Source organism: Triticum urartu, chromosome 7, assembly GCF_003073215.2.
Source record: "Triticum urartu cultivar G1812 chromosome 7, Tu2.1, whole genome shotgun sequence".
In the NCBI taxonomy this organism is placed as follows: Eukaryota; Viridiplantae; Streptophyta; class Magnoliopsida; order Poales; family Poaceae; genus Triticum; species Triticum urartu.
Window position 1 is genome coordinate 392,451,873 of NC_053028.1, and position 26,798 is coordinate 392,478,670.

Consider the following 26,798-nt stretch of genomic DNA (forward strand, 5'->3'; position numbering starts at 1 on the left):
ATGAGATGTTTTGAGGGCTGAAATTGGGATTTCAGGCTCGTGCCCACGTCAAGAGGTATAAGACCTTCGACGATTTTCTTAGCCCACAAACTAAGGGAGAAAAGCTCAATTGTTGAGCTTGTGCTCAGATTGTCTGAGTACAACAATCATTTGAATGAGTGGGAGTTGATCTTCCAGATGAGATATTGATGTTTCTCCAAAGTCATTACCACCAAGCTCCTAGAGCTTCGTGATGAACTATAATGTATCGGGGACATATATGATGATCCTTGAGATATTCGCGATGTTTGACACCACAAAGGTAGAAATCAAGAAGGAGCATCAATTGTTGATGGTTGGTGAAACCACTAGTTTCAAGAAGGGCAAGGGCAAGAAGGGATACTTCATGGAACAACAAATCAGTTGTTGTTCTAGTGAAGAAACCCAAAGTTGAACCCAAGCCCGAGACTAAGTGCTTCTGTAATAAAGGGAACAACCACTGGAGCAGAATTACCCTAGATACTTGGTAGATGAGAAGGCTGGCAAAGTTGATAGAAGTATATTGGATATACATTGTGTTAATGTGTACTTTACTAGTACTCCTAGTAGCACCAGGGTATTAGATACCGGTTCGGTTGCTAAGTGTTAGTAACTCGAAATAAAAGCTACGGAATAAACGGAGACTAGCTAAAGGTGAGATGACGATATGTGTTGGAAGTATTTCCAAGGTTGATCAAATATCGTACGCTCCCTCTACCATCGAGATTGGTGTTTGCGTTGAGCATAGACATGATTGGATTATGTCTATCGCAATACGGTTATTCATTTAAGGAGAACAATGGTTACTCTGTTTATTTGAATAATACCTTCAATGGTCTTACACCTAAAATGAATGGTTTATTGAATCTCGATCGTAGTGATACACATGTTCATGCCAAAAGATAGTAATGATAGTACCACCTACTTGTGGCACTGCCACGTAAGTCATATCGGTATAAAACACATGAAGAAGCTCCATGTTGATGGATCTTTGGGCTCACTCATTTTTGAAAAGTTTGAGACATGCGAACCATGTCTATTGGTGTATATGCATGAAGAAACTCCATGCAAATGGACCGTTTGGCTCACTTGATTTTGAATCACTTGAGACATGCAAATCATACCACATGGGCAAGATGACTGAAAGCCTCGTTTTCAGTAAAATGGAACTAGAAAGCAACTTGTTGGAAGTAATACATTTTGATGTGTGCAGTCCAATGAGTGCTGAGGCATGTAGTGGATATCGTTATGTTCTTACTTCACAGATGATTTGAGTAGATGTTGAGTATATTTACTTGATGAATCACGAGTCTGAATTATTGAAAGGTTCAAGTAATTTCAGGGTGAAGTTGAAAGATCGTCATGACAAGAGGATAAAATATCTATGATATGATCATAGAGATGAATATCTGAATTACGAGTTTGGCACAGAATTAAGACATTGTGGAAATTGTTTCACAACTAATACAGCCTGGAACACCATAGTGTGATGGTGTGTCCGAACATCATAACTGCACCCTATTGGATATGATGCATACCATGATGTCTCTTATCAAATTACCACGATAGTTCATGGGTTAGGCATTAGAGACAACCGCATTCACTTTAAATAGGGCACCACGTAATTCCGATGAGATGACACCGTATGAACTATGGTTTAGAGAAACCTAAGCTGTCATTTCTTAAAAGTTTGGGGCTGCGACGCTTATGTGAAAAAGGTTTCAGGCTGATAAGCTCGAACCCAAGCCGGATAAATGCATCTTCATAGGACACCCAAAACAGTTGGGTATACCTCCTGTCTCAGATCCGAAAGCAATAAGGGATTGTTTCTAGAATTGGGTCCTTTCTCAAGGAAAAGTTTCTCTCGAAAGAATTGAGTGGGAGGATGGTGGAGACTTGATAAGGTTGTTGAACCGTCTCTTCAACTAGTGTGTGGCAGGGCACAGGAAGTTGTTCCTATGGCACCTACACCAATTGAAGTGGAAGCTTATGATAGTGATCATGAAACTTCAGATGAAGTCACTACCAAACCTCATGGGATGACAAGGATGCGTACTACTTCAGAGTGGTACGTAATCCTGTCTTGGAAGTCATGTTGCTAAACAACAATGAACCTATGAGCTATGGAGAAGCGATGGTGGGCCCGGATTCCGATAAATGGCTCGATGCCATAAAATCCAAGAGAGGATCCATGTATGAAAACAAAGTATAGACTTTGGAAAAGCTACTTGATGGTCGTAAGGCTGTTAGGTACATATGGATTTTAAAAGGAAGACAGACAATGATGGTAAGTGTCACCATTGAGAAAGCTCGACTTGTCGTTAAGATGTTTCCCGACAAGTTCAAGGAGTTGACTACGATGAGACTTTCTCACACGTAGCGATGCTAAAAGTCTGTTGGAATTATATTAGCGATCACTGCATTATTTATGAAATCTTGCAGATAGGATGTCAAAACAAGTTTTCTTACCAAGTTTTCGTAAGAGAAGTTGTATGTGATACAATAGAAGGTTTTGTCAATCCTGAAAGATGCTAACAATTATGCAAAGCTCCAGCAATCCTTCTAAGGACTGGAGTAAGCATCTCGGAGTTGGAATGTATGCTTTGATAAGATGATCAAAGATTTTGGTGTATACAAAGTTTATGAGAAACTTGTATTTCCAAAGAAGTGAGTGGGAGCACTATAGAATTTCTGATGAGTATATGTTGTTGACATATTGTGGATCAGAAATGACGTAGAATTTCTGGAAAGCATATAGGGTTATTTGGAAGGTGTTTTTCAATGGAAAACCTGGATTAAGCTACTTGAACATTAAGCATCAAGATCTATAAGGATAGATCAAAAACGCTTAATGGTACTTTCAAATGAGCACATACCTTGACATGATCTTGAAGGTGTTCAAGATGGATCAGCCAAAGAAGGAGTTATTGCCTGAGTTGTAAGGTATGATGTTAAGACTTAAAGCTCGACCACGGCAGAAGAAAGAGGAAGGACGAAGGTCGTCCCCTATGCTTTTGTCATAGGCTCTATACGGTATGCCATGCTAAGTACCGCACCTGATGTGTGCCTTGCCACATGTCTGGCAAGAGGGTACAAAGGTGATCCAGGAGTGGATCACTAGATAGCGGTCAAAAATTGTCCTTGGAGTAATAAGGACATGTTTCTCGATTATGGAGGTGATAAAGAGTTCGGCGTAAAGGGTTACATCGATGCAAGATTTAACACCTATCCGAATGACTCTGAGTAGCAAACCGGATACGTATAGTGGAGCAACCATTTGGAATAGCTCCAAGTGAAGCGTGGAGGCAGCATTTATAATATGACCTAGAGATTTGCGAAGTACATACGGATCTGAATGTTGCAGACCCGTTGACTAAAACCTCTCTCACAAGCAAAACATGACCAAACCCAGAACTCATTGAGTCTTAATCACATGATGATGTGAACTAGTTTAGTGACACTAGTAAACTCTTTGGATGTTGGTCACATGGCGATGTGACCTGTGAGTGTTAATCACATGACGATGTGAACTAGATTATTGACTCTAGTGCAAGTGGGAGACTGTTGGAAATATGCCCTAGAGGCAATAATAAATTAGTTATTATTATATTCCCTTGTTCATGATAATCGTTTATTATCCATGCTAGAATTGTATTGATAGGAAACTCAGATACATGTGTGGATACATAGACAACACCATGTCCCTAGTAAGCCTCTAGTTGACTAGCTCGTTGATCAATAGATGGTTACGATTTCCTGACCATGGACATTGGATGTCGTTGATAACGGGATCACATCATTGGGAGAATGATGTGATGGACAAGACCCAATCCTAAGCCTAGCACAAAGATCGTGTAGTTCGTATGCTAAAGCTTTTCTAATGTCAAGTATCATTTCCTTAGACCATGAGAACTCCCGGATATCGTAGGAATACTTTGGGTGTGCCAAACGTCACAACGTAACTGGGTGGCTATAAAGGTACACTACAGGTATCTCCGAAAGTGTCTGTTGGGTTGGCACGAATCGAGACTGGGATTTGTCACTCCGTGTAAACGGAGAGGTATCTCTGGGCCCACTCGGTAGGACATCATCATAATGTGCACAATGTGATCAAGGAGTTGATCACGGGATGATGTGTTACGGAACGAGTAAAGAGACTTGCCGGTAACGAGATTGAACAAGGTATCGGGATACTGACGATCGAATCTCGGGCAAGTAACATACCGATAGACAAAGGGAATTGTATACGGGATTGATTAAGTCCTTGACATCGTGGTTCATTCGATGAGATCATCGTGGAACATGTGGGAGCCAACATGGGTATCCAGATCCCGCTATTGGTTATTGGCCGGAGAGTCATCTCGGTTATGTCTATGTGTCTCCCGAACCCGTAGGGTCTACACACTTAAGGTTCGGTGACGCTAGGGTTATAGAGATATTAGTATGCGGTAACCCGAAAGTTGTTTGGAGTCCCGGATGAGATCCCGGACGTCACGAGGAGTTTCGGAATGGTCCGGAGGTAAAGATTTATATATGGGAAGTCTTGTTTTGGTCGCCGGAAAAGTTTCACGCATTATCGGTATTGTACCGGGAGTGCCGAAAGGGGTCCGGGGGTCCACCAAGGGGGTCCACCTGCCCCGGGGGGGGCACATGGGCTGTAGGGGGTGTGCGCCTTGGCCTATATGGGCCAAGGGCACCACCAGCCCCAAGAGGCCCATGCGCCAAGAGATAAGGGAAAGGAAGAGTCCTAAAGGGGGAAGGCACCTCCTAGGTGCCTTGGGGAGGATGGACTCCTCCCTGGCCGCACCCTTCCTTGGAGGAAGGGCCAAGGCTGCCCCCCCCCCTCTCCCTTGGCCCTATATATAGTGGGGGGAAGGGAGGGCAGCCGCACCTAAGCCCTGGCGCCTCCCTCTCCCTCCCATGACACATCTCCCTCCTCCCGCAGCGCTTGGCGAAGCCCTGTTGGAATCCCGCTACTTCCACCACCACGCCGTCGTGCTGCTGGATCTCCATCAACCTCTCCTCCCCCCTTGCTGGATCAAGAAGGAGGAGACGTCGCTGCTCCGTACGTGTGTTGAACGCGGAGGTGCCGTCCGTTCGGCGCTAGGATCATCGGTGATTTGGATCACGACGAGTACGACTCCATCAACCCCGTTCTCTTGAACGCTTCCGCGCGCGATCTACAAGGGTATGTAGATCCACTCCTCCCTCGTTGCTAGATGACTCCATAGATTGATCTTGGTGACACGTAGGAAAATTTTGAATTATTGCTACGTTCCCCAACAGTTATGATCCTACTTCTTTCAAGGGGACACAAGCTCAAGATGATCTTCCACCACAAGACCACAAGAAAAAAGGCAAGGACAAGGTTCAAGAGGAAATTGATGCATTTGAAGAAGCACCCAAGGACTTGGTCAAGTGGGTTCCCAAGACCACATCAAGTTCTACTTCATCAAGTACAACTACAACTCCAAGGGTTCCCATCAAGATGGTGTGGATCCAGAAGAAGGAGAAGAACTAGAGAGTTGTTGAGGGTGACTTCGCCAACATACTTCACTCCTATCATTTTGGCGAGGACAAGTGCAAACAACTTCCATATCTTGCACTAGTTCAAGGAGTCACAAACCCTATTGTTAGTAAGACAAGGGACAAGGTAACCTAATGCTTTCATGGACATCATCTTATGTATGCATCACTCTATGTCTATGGATATCCTTGTTTGTTCCTTGTGGGACTAACCCGTGTAGGTATTGAAAGTGCAACTCACTCCAAAGGATTGCTCCAAATGATCTACATCAAACATTGAGCATCTACATATTCGACACCTACATGAAGTCATCATCGACAAAACCCAAGGTTAGTTCATCCCTCTTAGGGGGGATATCACATCTAGGGGAGCTTTACTCTAACCAATTGAGCTAAAGCAACTCTAATGGTGTGAACACAACAATGCTTTATGTAAAAGTGGTAACCCCACTTGTGCTTAAACGATGAGTATGACCTATGATCAAATGTTCTCGACTCCTAAGTCAATATACTCATATATAGATGACCTAGTCATCGCCAAATTGCTTGATAGATGATAGAGTGTTTGTGCATGCTTTGTCACATATTTTATTTGCAATTTTATTGTGTGAGCATGTTGGTTGCATATTTTACTCCTTCGAGGACATCCATTTGTTGTTTTGATTGTTCGGCTCTTTATCTTTTGCCAAATGGATGGATAAGAATGCCTAAGAATTTCCTCTAGCTATCTATGCTTTTCTCATCTCAAACTCTATTCGTGCTACATCACAAAGTTTGATCAAGTCAGATTCAAACCACTCTATGTGAGGAGCACTCGGAGTTCCCGATTCGTCATAGACTTAAACCTCCAAAACCTCTTTGTGCATCTCGGTCTGACCGTTTCATCCTTTTCGGTCCTACCGAGTCACTAAGTTGATCTAGGGTTTTTCAATCTCGGTGCAACCGATTAGAACCTTTCGGTCACACCGAGTTGCAGTAACTGCCTGCAGTTTTGCATCTCGGTGCCACCGAGTCGTTCCACTCGGTCACACCGACAGGGTCAGGTTATATATATCAACGGGCCAAAATTTGCAAATTTTTCCGAACCTCCTCGCCCGCGCATAACCTACTCTACCTCCTCGGGTCTCCGGTTCGTCCTCTCGTCGCCAGCGACCTCCCGCCGCTGGTCTCCGCCGCCGTCAATGGAAATCTTCACCGCCGTTGCCGCCGTAGCAAGTTCGTCGCCGAACTAGGGTACGAACTTGATCATTGTGCTAATCCTTAACTCCGATTCTTAGCACATTGCTTTGCCATGATTCTTGCCACGAAAGAAATCATCCTGTCCAGCGAAAACATCCTGTAGATTAGTTTTGATTTCAAAATTAGGGTTAGGTCTCCGCTGAATTCATCTTGGACCGACCGAGTTGTAGAAATCGGTCTCACCAATTTTGGCTTAGGCCAGAGCACACGCATTTTCGGTCTGACCGAAAATTGCAAATCGGTGTGACCGAGTTCAATTCTCTGTGAAACCCTAGCAGTCTCGGTGCCACCGAACTGTGACTCGGTCTGACCGAGTTCACTAGTTTAGATTCCAAAACTGCTTCGGTATCACCAAGTTTACAAATCGGTAGATCCGAAATGCTTTCTATGAAGAACTAAAACTAAGTTTTTGAGATGATCTTTTTGCAAAACTCCTATACTTTGTGATGCTCATCTACTCTACCTCATCTATAATCTATTCACAGGGTCTGCTAATAGTTTGCCTGCACGATGTCTGACCAAAGTGATAGCCAGAACAAGTCTGAGGAGCAGGTTCAACTGAGTGAGGGCACTAGTCCCTCCAGTTCATCTGATGATGGCAGCAGGAGCACACCAAGTAACTTGCCAAAGGCAGCCACCAGAGCAAGAAAGAAGAAGATCTCAGATTCAGAGGATGAGGATTATGTGGTTGTTGAGGAAGAAGTCAGCTCCAAGAAAAAGATGCTGAAAAAGGAGTATGGCTCAGCTGCTACAGTCAAGCCAGGGATGCATAAGAAGGCACCAACAAAGAGAGTCCCCATGTCTAAGGCCAAAGCATCTATTGCTGAAACCTCCAAGCCATCTGAAGAGGTAGTTGGAGAAGGCAAGAAAAGGAAGGAAAGGGTCAAGAAGACCACTGCTAGAATGCTTGGCAGATCATCAATTATGAGAGATGATGATGAAGAGGAAGAGGATGCTGCACCAACACCCAAAGCTAAAAAGCTCATGAGAGATGCAATCAGATCAGGGCCTGCTCCATCTAAGCCCAAAGCTGCTCCCAAGGCAGCTGCTCCAGCTCAGAAGCCCAAGAGAAGCACTAGAAACATTTCTGCTGAGGAAAAGAACAAGGCCCCAGTGCCTGAAGTTGCTGAAGAAGATGAAACTCAAGTGTTAAGGAAGCTTAAACCCAAGATCCCTGACCACGATGATGCACATCCAGTTGCAGAAAACATGAAAATCAGGAAGGATGTAGGATTGAGAATATGGAGAGAGTCAGATCCATATGCTACCAGGAGAAAAACTGCTGTGGACTACAGGTTTCACACTAAGGAACAATAGGACTTCTATGAGACAGTGTTGCTTGACAAGAAGCCCATTGTGTGTGACATGAAATGGGTAGACTAGGAGTACATCCAGAAGAATGAAGATCACTATCCTGGAGTGTATGACAGCTTTAAGGCATGTGGAGTTGATGAATTTGTTGCACAAAAGCTCACCAAGTGGAATGATGAGTTGATCATGCAGTTCTACTCCACTGCCCACTTCTATCTAGATGGGAAGATTGTTTGGATGTCTGAGGGTACCTGAAAGTGCGTTATATCGACTAGACGAGGGGTGAATAGGCGATTTTTATGAAAGTCTTCAAAACATGGAAGTTTCAAAGACAAACGATAGAAATAAACCTATGACCATGCAGCGGAAGGTAGACTACACTAGGTAAACCATAGTCAAGTATTCAATGAAGTGAAAGCACAATGACTAATAGCAGCTAGGTAGTAAGGATCAGGTAGGAAGATATTATGAAGCCAAACAAAACACGCAGTCACTCAGCGAAGACAAAAGATAGTGCAATCATACAATGACTTCACAAGGAACAACAGTAAGTAAAGGGAAGGGAAGGATGAAACCAGTGACTCGTTGAAGACAATGATTTGTTGGACCAGTTCCAGTTGTTGTGACAACTGTACGTCTGGTTAGGGCGGCTAGGTATTTAAACCTTAGGACACAGTCCCGGACACCCAGTCCTGAACACGCAGCTCAGGACACCCAGTCCTCACCGTATTCCCCTTGAGCTAAGGTCACACAGACCTTGCCCAATCACTCTGATAATTCTTCAAGGCAGACTCCCAAACCTTCACAAACTTCATTCACCGGCGATCCACAATGTCTCTTGGATGCTCAGAACGCGACGCCTAACCGGCTGGAGGATTCACAGTCCTCAAGTGTAGTAAGTCTTCAGATCACACAGACAAGAAGACTTAAGTGATGCCTAACACTCTTTGGCTCTGGGTGGTTAGGGCTTTATCCTTGCAAGGAATTCTCTCTCAAAGGCTTCGAGGTGGGTTGCTCTCAAACGACAAAAGCCGTACTCTAACTCTGAGCAGCCAACCGTTTATGGTTGTAGGGGGTGGGCTATTTATAGCCACTAGGCAACCTGACCTGATTTGTCTGAAATGACCCTGGGTCACTAAGGAACTGACACGTGTTCCAATGGTCAGATTTCAAACTCACACGGCAACTTTACTTGGGCTACAAGCAAAGGTGACTTGTCCGACTCTGGACAAGATTCGCTCTCATAGTCTTCACTCGAAGACATAGGTTTTGGTTAAGCATCACTTCCGTCGTTCTGACTGGTTCTCTTGGACCCCACTTAACAGTACGGTGGTTCCTATGACTCAACAAAGAAGAAACAGAACTACGAAAGATCTAAGTCTTCGAGCTCCATAGGCTTCATGCGATGTCTTCTCTTGTCATAGTCTTCAATGAGAATATCTTCATAAACCACCTTTGACATAAATGTCTTCATACATTTTTAGGGGTCATCTCTGGTAGGAAAACCGAATCAATGAGGGACTTCTACCTATGTTATCCTGCAATTCTCACAAACACATTAGTCCCTCAACTAGGTTTGTCGTCAATACTCCAAAACCAACTAGGCGTGGCACTAGATGCACTTACAATCTCCCCCTTTTTGGTGATTGATGACAAACTAGTTGAAGTTTTCAACGGGGAATATAATATGTGAAATTGTAAGAGGATAGGGAATTGTCTTCATAAGCTGTGAGGGCTCCCCCTGAAGATGTGCATATAAGTAATTTGCTTTTGGAATGCAAATGCACATGGCAGGTTGTGCCTGTGGAGATCCTCTTCAACTTATGATGACAGTCCACTATGCATGTGAAGGTATGTGAATATAATGACATGCATAATGGAAAATGGACGTCTGTAAAATGATCTAAGTGCGGAATTTATCGTTGCACATGCGGAATTTATCATCGCATCACAAAGTGGCAAATAAGTAGCAGACAACCATCAAGTTTAAGTGTTACAACTCAAAGAACCAAATGTATCAAAACAAGAGTTGTAAACACGAAGCAAAATATAAAGCAACCGCCCATATGGACCCGCTTGAAGACTATCGAACTCATATGCTTCTCCCCCTTTTGTCAGTAAGGACCAAAAAGGTTTGAAGACATAGAGCATCTACTCGTTCCCATGAAGAGTAGGTGAAGCAGCAGGGTCGTCGGTGGTGTTCGACGGTGCAGAAGAACTTGGAGCAGTGTCGAAGCGTGCTGAAGGAGGTGGCGGTGAAGTAGCATCGTCTTCATCCTCGATCACTCTGGCATTCAGAGTTGCAGCAGAGGAAGAGAACTCAGAGTCTTCAAGAGATGGAGTTCGTCGCAGCACTGCCCTTCGAGGAGGTGTGGAGTCAAACTTGAAGCGTTCAAAGAAGCCATCCTCTTAAAGATCATCTTCAGAGCACATAAGCATCAGCCCTTTCCATGTGCGTCGAGAGGTTTCATGTGCAACAAAGGCATTCTTGGTGGCAAGATTGCGAATGCGGTCAACATCCACCAAGAGGCTTTGCATTTGGTGCTTCAGTCAGTCATGATGCCTATCCTGTTTCTGATGAAGAGCCACCAGAAGCTCTCGGTCATTGAGAACACGAGTGCGCTTCTTGGGTCGTTGGGCAATTGTGCTATCGGTGGCTTCAGTAAGAGCAGGATGTGGTGCGCGTGTAGTGCCAGCCAAAGGATACACATGAGTGACTGCTTCAACTCCTTCAATTGTCTGAGAAAAACTTTGATGCTCCGCATTCTGAAGACTTAGAGGTTCCTTGGCAGGCTCAGGATAAATGGCTTCAACACACATATCCACATCAGGCAGAAAGATCCGATGATTGCGAGCAGATGGCTGATATGAGATAGCGGAGTGGAGTTTAATCAGCCGCATTATCCATGGAGCGTAGAACTTCAAGCCAAAAAGATCAGAGCCTGATGCAGCAAGTTGGCGGATGAAGAAGTCCTGTGCATTGAAGCATTTGCCATGAAGAATATAGAAGACCAAAGTCTTCATTGCACCTTCCAGCTTGGCATGTGGAGAATGTCCTTTGATGGGCCAGAGAGTTTGCCTTATGATGTGATAAATAGTCCTTGGTAGATACTCAAGGTCTTCAACAAAGAACTCCTTGGGATATGCAGCATCTTGGGGCAATGGCTTCATCATACTGAGCATCTGAGTCATGTTTGGTTCAGACTTCTGAAAGATGCTCTCCATAGCTTCACCGTGAAGGTGACAACCAGGTTCGTAGAGATCGTCAGGAGCGGGCAGACCAGTGAGCTCAATGATATCAAAGGCTTTGGCTTCATGATGAACATTTCCTGTCATCCACTCTAGGACCCAAGTCTTCGGATCTCTGTTGTACCCACGGATGTGAAGTGTGGCATAGAATTGGAGCAGCAACTCTTCATTCCAGTGCTCTTGGTCGGTGACAAACGGCAGCAATCCAACCTCTTTGAAGCAATCCAGAGCTTCTTCCAGACAGGGCAGATCAGCTATTGCTTCGATGTCAAGACGCTTATGTGGGAAGATGCGACCTTGATTGTATAGAATGCAGGAGTAATAGCTTCGCTGCGGATAGCTCCAGAACCGATCAGATGATATTCTTTCCCTTGAGTAGGGGTTCCTGGAGCTATTGAAGAAGGTGTTGTCTGCTTTGAAGCCGTTGACATTGAAGGATCCAGGTGCTGATGCAGGACCTGGAAACCTGGGCAATCTTGGGATTGGCTTCTGTACCTGAGGCCTGTGCTCAACATGATAATCAAACTGAGGACCAGCAGCAGGTGCAGGAACAGAAGCAGTAGCATCAGTGGCTTCGCTGACTTCTGGTGCTTGGGTTGGTGAAGGCTCCACATTAGCTTCAGCCATGACAACATCAGTGGCTTCATTGGTGTTGGTGGTGGTAGCCTCAAGATTCTCAACCTCCACTTGACGAGCTGGAGGGTCGGTCACAGTCACGTTCTCCTCGAGAACAGCTTCTTGGTGAGACGGGGGTGTAGCAGCGCTTGGGGTTTCTTCTTCATTGGCTGATGCAGCCGGAATGTCTTCAGCAGCTTTAGCTTCAGACTCAGAGACTGGAGGCCTTGGTCCTTTGCGAAGCCTGCGTAACGCTGGCGACGCCTGTGGAGTTGGAGTTGGCTGGGCCTCAAAGTCTTCTTCTTCTTGTGCTTGTGGGTGATCAGCCCATGATGCATCCTGAGTAATTGGCATCAGAGGACGACCAATGCTGATGAGCTCGCTGTGAGTTAGCACAGGCGATGATACCTGTTGGTGCTCGAGCTGAGGAAGAACTGCATCATCTTCAACATGGTCATGGTGACCAATGTCTTCAGCAGCGGTGGGATCAGCTGCTGGAAAGTCTTCATCTTCATGAGCCTCTGTGAAAGCAGGCTCATGGACAGTCAGTTGGCGCTCCTGAGGTTTAGCGTCAGGGCGAACCATGGAGATGGGTTCAACAATCAAGGGCTCTGTGGGAGCAGCCCGTTCCTTCTTGGTCTTCCACTTCTTCTTGGAGGGGGCAGTAGCAGAAGCTTTAGGATGTTTTCTCTTTCTGGCTTCAGCCTCAGCAGTCCTCGTCTTCTTTAGTTCTGAAGCGGTTGACCTTGCCTTTGGCTTCGAGCCAGTCATGCTAGTTGGCAAGACAATGGGATCTGCTTCCTGCCTTGGTGCGTTGGGTTCGGCCACAGTGGGCTTCTTCTTCTGCTTAGCAGCCATCCTGGGATCAATGCCCGGACGCCCAAGGGCCTTGCGCTTCTCAGCCTCGTTGTAGCCTTGCACACACTTGTCAGCCAGGCTCTTCATGCGCTCACGAGAACCTTGAGCTTCTTCACGCTTCTTGAGAAAGGCTTCTTTAAGCTCGTGCAGCATGATCTTGAAGTTCTTGACCTCTTGCACGCTGAGCTTGGCCATATGCTTCTTGAACTGAGCTTTTTCATAGTCAATCTTTTGCTTCAGTTCAACAATGCGCTGGGCGATAGCTAACTCTGAAGCAATGGCGCCATGGAAGGCGATACTGAGGCCAATTGGAAGTTGCAGATCTTCGAAGCTGAGGTTGGGCGTGTCAAACCACTCATCAATGAAGTTGTGGATGATTGCCACGTCAAAGAGAGGCAGGTCATTGAAGATTTCTGCTTCTTCTTTGCTCTTGATCAGTTGCTCAAGAGCGTCATCAGCAAGATCTTCATCACTGGACAGATCGATGGCATCGTTGCGCAGAATGGCAGCAGCTGTCAGTTCTTGGCCGGTGTGTGGCAGAGGCATCTTGACCTTCTAGGGCTTGGAGATGCGTGACAAATCTTCAGACTGCACACTGTCTTTAGGAGGTGCAGTGTCCAGTGGCTTCGCCCGTGAGATTTTTGGTGCAGAGGAAGGCTTTGAAGCTTTTGGCTGCTTTAGTTTCTTTGGCTTCGGCGCTGCAGGCGCTTCATCTGATTCAGCGTCATCTGCAAGCTCATTCACGGCAGTCCCTTGAACCACGATATGGGTGATGAGACCTTCAAGGTTGTAGAAAGGTAGACTACACTAGGCAAACCTATGACCATGTAGCGGAAGGTAGACTACACTAGGCAAACCATAGTCAAGTATTCAATGAAGTGAAAGCACAATGACTAATAGCAGCTAGGTAGTAAGGATCAGGTAGGAAGATATTATGAAGCCAAACAAAACACGCAGTCACTCAGTGAAGACAAAAGATAGTGCAATCATACAATGACTTCACATGGAACAACAGTAAGTAAAGGGGAGGGAAGGATGAAACCAGTGACTCGTTGAAGACAATGATTTGTTGGACCAGTTCCAGTTGCTGTGACAACTGTACGTCTGGTTAGGGCGGCTAGGTATTTAAACCTGAGGACACACAGTCCCGGACACCCAGTCCTGAACACGCAGCTCAGGACACCCAGTCCTCACCGTATTCCCCTTGAGCTAAGGTCACACAGACCTTGCCCAATCACTCTGGTAAGTCTTCAAGGTAGACTCCCAAACCTTCACAGACTTTGTTCACCGGCGATCCACAATGTCTCTTGGATGCTCAGAACGTGACGCCTAACCGGCTGGAGGATTCACAGTCCTCAAGTGTAATAAGTCTTCAGATCACACAGACAAGAAGACTTAAGTGATGCCTAACACTCTTTGGCTCTGGGTGGTTAGGGCTTTATCCTCGCAAGGAATTCTCTCTCAAAGGCTTCGAGGTGGGTTGCTCTCAAACGACAAAAGCCGTACTCTAACTCTGAGCAGCCAACCGTTTATGGTTGTAGGGGGTGGGCTATTTATAGCCACTAGGCAACCCGACCTGATTTGTCCGAAATGACCCTGGGTCACTAAGGAACTGACACGTGTTCCAACGGTCAGATTTCAAACTCACACGGCAACTTTACTTGGGCTACAAGCAAAGCTGACTTGTCCGACTCTGGACAAGATTCGCTCTCATAGTCTTCACTCGAAGACATAGGTTTTGGTTAAGCATCACTTCAGTCATTCTGACTGGTTCTCTTGGACCCCACTTAACAGTACGGTGGTTCCTATGACTCAACAAAGAAGAAACAAAACTACGAAAGATCTAAGTCTTCGAGCTCCATAGGCTTCATGCGATGTCTTCTCTTGTCATAGTCTTCAATGAGAATATCTTCATAAACCACCTTTGACATCAACGTCTTCATACATTTTTATGGGTCATCTCTGGTAGGAAAACCGAATTAATGAGGGACTTCTACCTATGTTATCCTGCAATTCTCACAAACACGTTAGTCCCTCAACTAGGTTTGTCGTCAATACTCCAAAACCAACTAGGGGTGGCACTAGATGCACTTACAGTACCAGGTACCAGTCGTCTATTGATGAATGGGCTCAGTTGATCAATGCCCCAAAAGAAAGTAAGGATGACTTGGATGTTTATGCGGAGAAAAAGAAAGACCACAACGCTATGGCCAACATGTACAAGGAGATCCCAGATGCTGCATTGGATACACACAAGTTTGGATCTGTCCATTACCTGTTGTCTGGTCTGCCTACCATAAACTGGATTCTGAGGCACACACTGCTACCCAAGCCAGGTGGTCACAAGATGATCAGAGGACATGCTATAAACTTGCTACACATATTTGATGTCCCACAAAAGTTCAAAGTCATGAGCCTGATTGTTGAGACAATCAAGAGGACTGCTGCTGAGCAGAAGAGGAGTTGTGGGTATGCTCCACAAATTCAGGAGCTCATTAACTCAAAGATGTGCACCGGCACATATCTTTTGGACAAGGAGTGTTGGAAATATGCCCTAGAGGCAATAATAAAATGATTATTATTATATTTCCTTGTTCATGATAATTGTCTATTATTCATGCTATAATTGTGTTATCCAGAAATCATAATACATGTATGAATACATAGACCACAACATGTCCCTAGTGAGCCTCTAGTTAACTAGCTCGCTGATCAATAGATAGTCATGTTTCCTGACTATGGACATTGGATGTCATTGATAACGGGATCACATCATTAGGAGAATGATGTGATGGACAAGACCCGATCCTAAGCATAGCACAAGATCGTGTAGTTCGTTTGCTGGAGCTTTTCCAATGTCAAGTATCATTTCCTTAGACCATGAGATCGTGTAACTCCCGAATGTCTAGGAGTGCTTTGGGTGTACCAAACATCACAACGTAACTGGGTGACTATAAAGGTATACTACAGGTATCCCCAAAAGTATCTGTTGGGTTGATACGGATCGAGACTGGGATTTGTCACTCCGTATGACGGAGAGGTATCTCTGGGCCCACTCGGTAATGCATCATCATAATGAGCTCAATGTGACCAAGTGTTTGGTCATGGTATCATGCATTACGGTATGAGTAAAGTGACTTGCCGGTAACGAGATTGAACGAGGTATTGGGATACCGACGATCGAATCTCGGGCAAGTAACGTACCGATTGACAAAGGGAATTGAATACAGGATTGATTGAATCCTCGACAACGTGGTTCATCCAATGAGATCATCGTGGAACATGTGGGAGCCAACATGGGTATCCAGATCTCGCTGTTGGTTATTGACCGGAGAGTTGTCTCGGTCATGTCTGCGTGTCTCCCGAACCCGTAGGGTCTACACACTTAAGGTTCGGTGACGCTAGGGTTGTAGAGATATTAGTATGCGGTAACCCGAAAGTTGTTCGGAGTCCCAGATGAGATCCCGGACGTCACGAGGAGTTCCGGAATGGTCCGGAGGTGAAGATTTATATATAGGAAGTCCAGTTTCGGCCATCGGGAAAGTTTCGGGGGTAATCAGTATTGTACCGGGACCACCGGAAGGGTCCCGGGGGTCCACCGGGTGGGGCCACCTATCCCGGAGGGCCCCATGGGCTGAAGTGGGAGGGGAACCAACCCCTAGGGGCTGGTGCGCCCCCCATGGGCCTCCCCTGCGCCTAGGGTTGGAAACCCTAGGGGTGGGGGGCGCCCCACTTGGCTTGGGGGACAAGTCCCCCTTGGCCGCCGCCCCCCCTTGGAGATCCCATCTCCTAGGGCCGGCGCCCCCCTTAGGGTCCCTATATATAGTGGGGGGAGGGAGGGAGGGCAGCTGCACCCAAGTCCCTGGCCCCTCCCTCTCCCCTCGTAACACCTCTCTCTCTCTTGTTGCAGCTTGGCGAAGCCCTGCCGAGATCACCGCTGCTTCCACCACCACACCGTCATGCTGCTGGATCTCCATCAACCTCTCCTTCCCTTGCTGGATCAAGAAGGAGGAGACGTCTTCCCAACCGTACGTGTGTTGAACGCGGAGGTGTCGTCCGTTCGGCGCTAGATCATCGGTGATTTGGATCACGACGAGTACGACTCCATCAACCCCGTTCTCTTGAACGCTTCCGCTCGCGATCTACAAGGGTATGTAGATGCACTCCCCTCTCCCTCGTTGCTAGATGACTCCATAGATTGATCTTGGCGATGCGTAGAATTTTTTTAAAATTCTGCTACGTTACCCAACAAGGAGCACCTACCCATCTATCCTGAATTTGAAGACAACACTGTGGTGATGGATGAAAATGAACCATCTTTAGCTCAAGCACATGAGAAGAGAGAGAAAAGCAAAGGCAGAAAAAGCTGCAAAGATGCCAACTGTTGAAGAGGCATCTCAAGTGTTCTTGAAATCCAAACAAGATCAACTTGGATATATGATCCAATCCACCCTGAGGATTGAGAAGGGCTTGGCCACCCTGACAAAGAACCAGGAGAGTTTGGAGAGGATCGTTGAGCAGAAGTTCTATGATCTGGATGTCAAGGTAACTAAGATCCAAACTGCAGTTGAGCAACTTCAGGAGGAAGCAGAGGAGAGGAAGGGCAAGTCTACTACTAATGCTTTCAAGCGAGTGCCATGAGGTCCAAGGTCTGCTGCAGTGCCTGTGACAGATACTCGAGCTTCAGTGTCTGCACCAGCAGCCACAGCTCCAGTTCCACCTCCAGCACCCACTCCATCAGCTCCAACTACTTCATCGGAAGCCTTTGTCCTTGGAGTTCTCTCTACACCACCTCCCGAAGATCAAGCCTGAGAGTCGTTTAGCACTATGCATTTTTGAACTTTTTGGTAACTTGTTGCCAAAGGGGGAGAAAAGTGTATAGATCATAGGCTTCGAGAGAGAGTGTTGGTTTTTATGTCTATTGATATTTTGGTTGGAACTTTATTGTGTGCTTGTGTGAGCTACTTGTGAGATACTTGTTGATCATGTGTTTGATCATATGCTACCCTTAATGTTTGGTGAATGACGCTATCTTTTATATCTCTTATATGATCATTCACTTGCTTGGTGATGAGTGCATGCTTTTAATCTCTATCATTTTGAGCGCTCCACCAAGATGTATGTGACATGGAAGAGTGACTCATGATCCTAATCGATTTTGCATTTGCATTCAAAAGCAGATTTTAAATAATGCACAAATTTAGGGGGAGCTCTTGCTTATCACATACTTCTCAAAGCGACGATGTTTTTCAAATCTTATTTATCATTTATCGAAGCTTTGATCTATATGCTGTCATCAATTACCAAAAAGGGGAAGATTGAAAGTGCAACTATCCCTGGGTGGTTTTGGTAATTCCTAACAACATATAGCTCATTGAGCTAATGCTATTCCAAGATGAATATTTCAGGAAAGCTCAATGGTTGGCATGACATGGATTAGAAAGTGGACCATTCAAAATGCGAAGGATAAAAGATTGGCTGAAGCTCAAAGAACAAGACTCTACATTTTCTATTTTAGTGATCCAAGATCACATTGAGTCTATAGAAAAAGCCAATACTATTAAGAAGGGATGAGGTGTTGCTTAATGAGGTGCTTGCTCAAAATGCTTAGTGATATGCTCCAAAACCCTCCACTACTTTCTCATATCCACATATGTCCCACACCAAAAGTCAAACTCGGCCCCACCGGTTCTTTCTATCTAGCGCCACCGAGTCCAGTTAACATAGCCACTACCAAAAACCCTAATCTTTTCGGTCTCACCGATAGGGAGCTCGGTCTCACCGAGATGGGATTGTAATCTCTCGGTTTCCCTTCGTAACATTTCGGTCAAGCCAAGATGAGCGATCGGTCCCACCGAGATTGCAATGTAAACTCTCTATTTCCCTTTTGTAACACTTCGGTCCAACCGAGATGAGCGAATCGATCCCACCGAGTTTGCCTGACCAACTCTCTGCTAGTCCATTACCAAAATCGGTCTCACCGAGTTTGTGTAATCGGTCTCACCGAGATTACGTTATGCCCTAACCCTAACGATATCGGTCCCACCGAGTTGACATGTCAGTCCCACCGAGAATCCTAACGTTCACATTTTGAACTAAATCGGTCTGACCGAGTTTCATGATTCGGTCCCACCGAGTTTGGTGATTTGTGTGTAACGGTTAGATTTTGTGTGGAGGCTATAAATACCCCTCCACCCACTCTTCATTCTTGGAGAGAGCCATCAGAACATGCCTACACTTCCAGTACATATTTTTTGAGAGAGAACCACCTACACTTGTGTTGAGGTCAAGATATTCCATTCCAACCACATAAATCTTGATCTCTAGCCCTCCCAAGTTGCTTTCCACTCAAATCTTCTTTCTACCAAATCCAATCCTATGAGAGAGAGTTGAGTGTTGGGGAGACTATCATTTGAAGCATAAGAGCAAGGAGTTGATCATCAACGCACCGTTTGTTACTTCTTGGAAAGTGGTGTCTCCTAGATTGGCTAGGTGTTACTTGGGAGCCTCCGACAAGATTGTGGAGTTGAACCAAGGAGTTTGTAAGGGCAAGGAGATCGCCTACTTAGTGAAGATCTACACTAGTGAGGCAAGTCCTTCGTGGGCGACGACCATGGTGGGATAGACAAGGTTGCTTATTCGTGGACCCTTCGTGTGTGGAGCCCTTCGTGGACTCACGCAACCGTTACCCTTCGTGGGTTGAAGTCTCCATCAACGTGGATGTACGATAGCACCACCTATCAGAACCACGCCAAAAATCTCCGTGTCAACATTGTGTTTGCTCCCTCAAACTCCTCCCTTTACCCTCATATGCAACTGTTTTACATTCCGCTGCTATACTCTTAGAATTGCATGTGTAGGTTGATTACTTGTTTGTGCTAAGTTGCTAAAATCTGCCAAGAACTAAAATTGGGAAAAGGCTAGATTTTTATTTGGTTAAGTAGTCTAATCACCCCCCCTCTAGACCTACCTTCGATCCTACAAACATTATACAGAAGGAGGCCCAACGGTGTGACATTGAATTGCATGTGTAGTCTAATCACCCCCCTCTAGACATACTTGTGGATGGAAAGGGTGGGGAAAGGGGGGGAAAGCTAGATCCACTCAAAACAAAGCAAATCTACGGATCCAAACCAACAAAATCTCAACACACTAACAAATCACAAAAAAAAATTGGGGCTATTTTTGTGGGGAATTTTCAAATTAGGACGAAAAACAACAAAACAAGGCTAGAAACACAACGGGGAGGCTCCGAAATCGTGATCAATGTGGCTCTGATACCAAGATGATGTAGGGTAGGAACCCTAGGGGTCGATCTTTCACGAAAGGAGCGGATCCCGCGATGAACATGAAGAACACGAGGGGAAAACGAGGGGAAGACAAAGGGAAACACGGGAGAATCACTAAACCAACACAAGAAAATCACACATGTGCTAGATCCTCGAGTACATAGGAGATCACACGGTACACGATCAACTAGGGACGATACAAGATAGCCGGTCTTCTCCGTGAGGAGGTCCTGAATCCACGAGGGGATCTTCCCTTAGAGGGGTCTTGAATCCAAAGGGATCTTCTCCGAAGAGGCCGCGGTCTCTCACGAGGAGTAGATCCGATGTGGATGAGCGTAGCTCTATCTCTCAAAATGAGCTAAACCAAAGCTAACCCTAGAAAGTTGGACGAGGTGCAGTATATATAGTCTTAGTGCAAAAGAGGGGGCGAAGGGGTACATGGGCTGCGACCCAACACGAAATAGTGCACATGCGTCGGACGTCCGGGAGTCACCGGTCGTCCAGAGGCTCGCGAGGGTCCGGACGTCCGGTGCCTGTCGGACGTCCGTAGATTCGTCTCGGGTAGTCTTCGGTCGGACGTCCGAGGAGCGTCGGTCGTCCGTGAAGCGTCGGAAGTCCGTCGTTTTGGCTCGGGTGTGGAAGTGTCGGACGTCCGGTCTGGGTTGGCCGTCCGGAGCCTGGGGGTCGTCAGACGTCCGGTCCTGGCCGGTCGTCCGGAGCCTGTAGCTTCTTCTTCATTACTTCTTCTTCTCCGTCGTCACATTCATCTTCCTCTTCCTCTTCTCCTTACTTCTTAGCTTCTCCATGATACCTGAGCATGCACAAAGTGTCCCTATGAGATAGTAGCCATGTCTTATGTGCATCAAAGAGGAAATGTGAGAGGAGAGATGTCACCTCGGTTTCAAGAGCTCTTGCACGTGCTCGTGTCATGGGTCCAAGAGGTGTCGTAGGAGATGTAGTTGGGTCCATGGGGATGGCCTTGTGATGCTCCGCATTAGTTCCTGAATCTCAGAAATGATAAAGAATTTGAAATGGTGTTTAGGAATTTTAAAAATGTTCATGAACCCCCAAAAATGTTTACGGATTCAAAATACAATTGAATTTTCGAAAATGTTTCATTTTTTAAAATGTCTTACGAATTTTAAAAATATACTCATGAATTTACATAATGTTCTTAAATTTCAAATAAATAGAATTTTTTGAAATCAAAAAGTGTTTGTGAACTAAAAGATACCTTTTTTTAGGAAGACTAAAAGATACATGTGAATTTAAAAATGATGACATAGTTGAAAACGTTAGCAGATTTAAGAAAAATTGTGAGTGCTCTTAAATTAAAAATATATACATGGATTTTTAAACTATTTCCAATTTTAAAAAAACTTCAGAAATTTGAAGATATATTCCGACTTTTAGAAATATCTATAAATTTAGAATATATCCATGAATTTATAAAATGCCTGAGAGTTATGAAATATAAAATGGAAATGGATAAATAAAACAAGTAAAAAGGAAAAATAAAAATAAAATAAATAACCGAAATATAAACAAACACAGAAAAAATAATTCAGAATGAAACCTTTCCAAGATCGGAAGGGAAACATCACCTATGGCCTAATTGGGCCAACCCATCTATGCACCAACACATATTTATAGAGATAAAAAAGTACATGAGATGATTTTTTTTTGAAAAAATGGTCCTGAACTAGAAACATATTTCACAAATTAAAAAAACATGAGTTTTAAAATTATTTGCAAACTAGAAAAAATATTCATGAATTTCAAAACAATATGCTAATTTCAAAAAATTCCCAATTTGATAAAATGTTTATTTTTTTGTTAAGATCTTAAAAAAAATCATGGATTTGAAACTTTTGAATTTTTCCAAAAAAAAATGGATGAAAGAGAAAAAATAAACTTTAAAATAATGAAAAAAACACAAACCCGAAAAAGAAAAAACCAGACAAAAAAATAGCCTAGAAAACTGGATGGAGATAACATGGGCGACAGTCCAGTGACAACCTAGGGAGAAAGTGGGCTCCTTGCACCTACTGCCCTGTAATTGGCGTGTGAGGGCAATTGCAATAGGGTTCGCCAAAACGGGCATCACCAAATATTTCCATGAACAGTCAAGTAGGCGTCGACATCCAGCTATATATTCACCTAATGTATGCTCCTTGTCCAATGGAGAGAGAAGAGAGAAAGGAGGGAGAGGAAAAATGAGTGTGATGAGGTCCAAAGCTAAGTTGACGTGTCCACGACGTGTTCAAACTCCCTCAAACCTTCCCTATGCTTGACTTTCCTAAGATTGTACCTATGGGAACCATCAAATATATCGTCAAATGGTCAAAAGTGACATTTAAAGGTGATTTGATGATCCGCGTTGAAGTTGCCCTTAAGCGCCAAATAGGATTCGGCCATTCGGAAAAGAATTGTCATATACCAGCTCGGTTTCCGGACCGGCCCATAGGTATAGACAGCCGAAACGGCCCAGAACGCGTGCAATCCATCCGAGGCGCTAGGGTTTTCGCGTGCCCTGCCATCGCTTCGCGGCGCCGAACATATAAGAGGAGCCTCCGTGCCCGTCCGCGTCCTCTTCGTTACTCCCTCTCTCTGGACCGCCGCCGCCGCCTCGCCAAAATCCGTAAGTTCTCCGGCGTACACCACATCCTACCTCTTGCCCTCAATTCGTATACTTTCCCTTTCCGATCCCCCGCGCTTGATTTGTTCAGTTTCCCGCTAGATCCCTCTTAATCTCAATGTTCTCGTGTTTTCGCTCCTGCAGGGCGTCAACTGATCGGCGGCAGCCATGAGGTACTTCCTAGCCTCCTTACGTCGATTCACATCTCATCTAGTTTGTTTTCACGACTGTGTCCAGCGCCATAAAATTGTCCCTTGCTCTCTGCAGTTTTGTTATCGAACACTGTAAATTACTTCGGATATATGTCATTTGCATGTCAGTGTGCTGTTGGATATTCATGGAGTCAAGTTAAATATCTGTTCCAGAGAGAGTTGTACGTTAAAGATGCGAGCTAGTGATTCACTAGCTCTATGGTTTGACTTCAGATCTTATGCGCGCGTAGTGATTCAATTGTTTCTTAAGTGGTTAAGATATTGTGTGAGAGAGATTGATTTATTGTAGTCATCTACAAGTCGAAATTGCTTAAGATGTTGTGCGAAAGAGATTGATTAAATGTAGTTCTTCACAAGATTAACTTGCAAAAACTTGTGGTATATTCTAATGTTGCCCATGTTTTCTGCTTCCTTCAAGCTACATCATTCTAGAACTGCCTGACTCAATTGCCAGGTTTGTTCTTACAACATCAAGATTTTGACTCTGCCCATTGCAGTAAGCTCCAAAGTGACGCTGTTAAGGATGCCATCACCCAGATTGTTGGGGAGGCGAGAGAAAAGAAGCGCAAGTTCACTGAGACTGTGGAGCTTCAGATCGGTCTCAAAAACTACGACCCACAAAAGGACAAACGTTTCAGCGGCTCAGTGAAGCTGCCCCATATCCCCCGCCCAAAGATGAGGGTGTGCATGCTTGGTGATGCCCAGCATGTCGACCAGGTAACGATTCTCCTTGATATATGTGTGCAAGTTTTGTATTAACTCAACTATGGCATCTTTTGAAATGCTTATGTTTTGACAGTGATTGTGCTTTGAATGTATCAATTACGTTAGTGACATTTCTTTAACCTAAGAACTACCATACTTTCTCATATGATAATATGGCATGAAAATTGAATTGAATCTTTTTTTAGTCTGCCTACTACCGTACTAGCATGTGTTCTCATATTATAATCTGTCTTGGATTGTGTACAGGCTGAGAAAATGGGACTTGACTACATGGATGTTGAAAGTCTCAAGAAGATGAACAAGAACAAGAAGCTTGTTAAGAAGCTAGCCAAGAAGTACCATGCTTTCTTGGCATCAGAGGCCATAATCAAGCAGATCCCCCGTCTCCTTGGCCCTGGTCTTAACAAGGCAGGCAAGTTATCCATCTCGTTTGATGCTATTACTGTTTACATTAAGTCTTAATCTGGTTGTATATGCCTCATTGCATCTTCTGATTGGTTTCATTTGTTGCTATTTGCATTGTGAGCCTTTGGCATTGTGCAGAAAAAGCAATTAGACTATTTTCGTTGCCTAGATATTTTATGTTGTTGCTCTAGAGCGCATATTGCTATGTTCTCTCTGAGAGCTGTCTGCTAGTGTTAGTGCTATTAATACCATGCAACAGCAGCTATTATATCTTTTCTAATCCAATCATGCTGATGCCTCTGCAGGCAAGTTTCCCACTCTGGTTAGTCACCAGGAATCTCTTGAAGCCAAGGTCAACGAGACAAAAGCTACAGTCAAGTTCCAGCTAAAGAAGGTTCTTTGCATGGGTGTTGCTGTGGGCAACTTGTCGATGGACGAGAAGCAGATCCAACAAAACATCCAAATGAGTGTCAACTTCCTTGTGTCCCTCCTGAAGAAGAATTGGCAGAATGTGAGTCATCCTCTGGATTCTCCTTTCAACTATGTGTCTTATGTTTCTGGTTGTTTAACTTGCATGACATTGCATCGTAAAGTCTGATTTTATATGATTTGTGTTCCCCAGGTGAGGTGCCTGTACGTGAAGAGCACCATGGGGAAGCGTGTACGGGTGTTCTAAGTGTGTGCGCTCCAGTGAAGTTGATAAGATACCGGGCTGTCCTGCCGACCCCTGCTTGTCTTTGGATTAGATCTGTTTCACTGATACCAATTTTGTGTTTGCCTAAGCGAATATCAACAAGTATTTAATCGTACTAGTCTTATCTTGAACAGAAATCATGGGAGCAATGGAACTGCATTTTCTGTTATGATTCTGCGTTGTGCCTGTTATCAGAGATCTATATGCGATCTTGATTGTCATCTGAATGTAGTTTTTACTTGAAATGTTTCCTATAAGTGTGTTTAAATTGGTAACTTATTTGGTTAGCCTAGCAAATCTCAGGAAAATAGAAGTTTGTTATCTATAAAACTGGAGAAGTGGGATTTTGGAAAAACGACCAAGGGCTGTCACCCTAGCTTTTCTCATAAGGCACATTTTATATTCATTGGGGCTTCTAAACTAATTATAGAAAAACTAATTTAGAAATCTTAAAAAAATTAAGAGCCAGCTTATTTTTTAAGCTGGGGAGAGGCAGCTTATTTTTTAAGCCGCTCAAAAGAACTGCCCCTAATAGTCAGTACTTTTGGATTTCCTATAAGTGCTTTTATATTTCCTATAATTGCTTTTGGATTTTCAGTGATCGGTTGATGTGGTTCAGCTTCTTGAGAATCCAAGCCAAATAGTCAGACCTTATACGCCCTCCGTTCCAAATTACTCGTCACAAAAATGGATGTATCTAGAATTAAAATATATCTAGATACATCCATACCTGCGACAAGTTATTCGGAACGGAGGAAATACAATGCAAGCAAGGCGTTAGGAGAGATGCTTAGTAAAATTAGATTTACTTAATTGACTTCGGATTAAGCGATCATCGATCGATGTGGATCAAGGCGACGTGTATTCATGTCATGCTGGTCATCAATGGTCTCATGTTCCTGGTCAATCTGGTTCATCCGGCTCGTGCAGAACGTTTGGTTTGCTTGGGCTGTATTTGTGTTGGAACTTAAAGCAGTAGGGAACGACTGAATTGACCCTTTTGGCGAGCCAGGCTTGCTATGACCTAACTTTGACTGGGTGGCTCATAAGCCCCCTTCTCGAGTCACATCTCATGCCCATTCACACCAAAGTCTCTCCGCTCTCGCTCACTGCTCCTTTGGTCTCTTTGATGGCAGACCCGCAGCCGCGCCGCCCCCACCCCCAACCTTGTTGGCAACACGGTGGCCGACCTTGCATCTAGGGGCATTGATCTCATGGCGGCAATTTGGGCGTCCTCCTGCTTATGCATGAGGCTGCAGGCCCACCGCGTGCTTCGACTCCAGTTTTGCACTTATCGTCTTGGGTTAAGCTCGTCGGTTGCACCAACGACAGCCATAGTCGGAAGTTTTATTACTCCCATTCAAGGGTTTTCTCCATGTGTCACCAGAAGCAGGGAGTAGCGGCGGCGACCCTTAGATTTGTCGGGTTATCCTTGTTGGCCGGACCCCTGTTCCTGCCAGGGGTTGCTCCGTGGTCGGCTTACCCTTCGCCGCCAACCGCTCCGGTAAGTGATTTGTTTCCCGTGCTCATGATTGTAATTAGGATTTTTGCTTAGTGCTGACTAGGTTAGACGATCTGATTCGATTCGATTTAAATCCAATCGATTGCAGTTGAATAACAATAATGCTAGATGGCAACTGCAAGACTGGTGTTGTTAGTGTTGGTCTTGCTACATCATAATTTTAGATTGCTACTGCTTAAGGTGTTGATGCTAGATTGCTACTGCTTAGGGTGTTCATGCTAGATTGATGTTGTAGGTGGTATTTGGTGTAATGAAAATGGTAGATTGATGTTGTTGGTGCCGTTCTTGGTTCATTGACAATGGTAGATTGATGTTGCCCTTAGTTCATTGACAATGGTGGATTGATGATGTTGGTGTTGTTCTTGTAGATTGGTAGTTAGGGTGTGTGCATGATCATACTACGTGCTTGCATGATCATAGTAGGACAATGCATGTGCATGCTACAAATAGTAGTAGGACAAATTTGAATCCATTTAGGGGGTTCTGATCACAACAC

General features: G+C 44.8%; 1 protein-coding gene across 1 annotated transcript; it reads left to right on the top strand.

Annotated features, from left to right (window-relative positions):
- Positions 1-22,622: 22,622 nt before the first annotated feature.
- On the top strand, positions 22,623-24,949 carry LOC125522150 (60S ribosomal protein L10a). Its single transcript, XM_048687227.1, has 6 exons — positions 22,623-22,746; positions 22,888-22,916; positions 23,453-23,672; positions 23,928-24,093; positions 24,392-24,597; positions 24,709-24,949. The coding sequence occupies exons 2-6, from the start codon at positions 22,912-22,914 to the stop codon at positions 24,760-24,762; spliced, it is 651 nt and encodes a 216-aa protein (XP_048543184.1). The 5' UTR covers positions 22,623-22,746; positions 22,888-22,911; the 3' UTR covers positions 24,763-24,949.
- Positions 24,950-26,798: the final 1,849 nt, after the last annotated feature.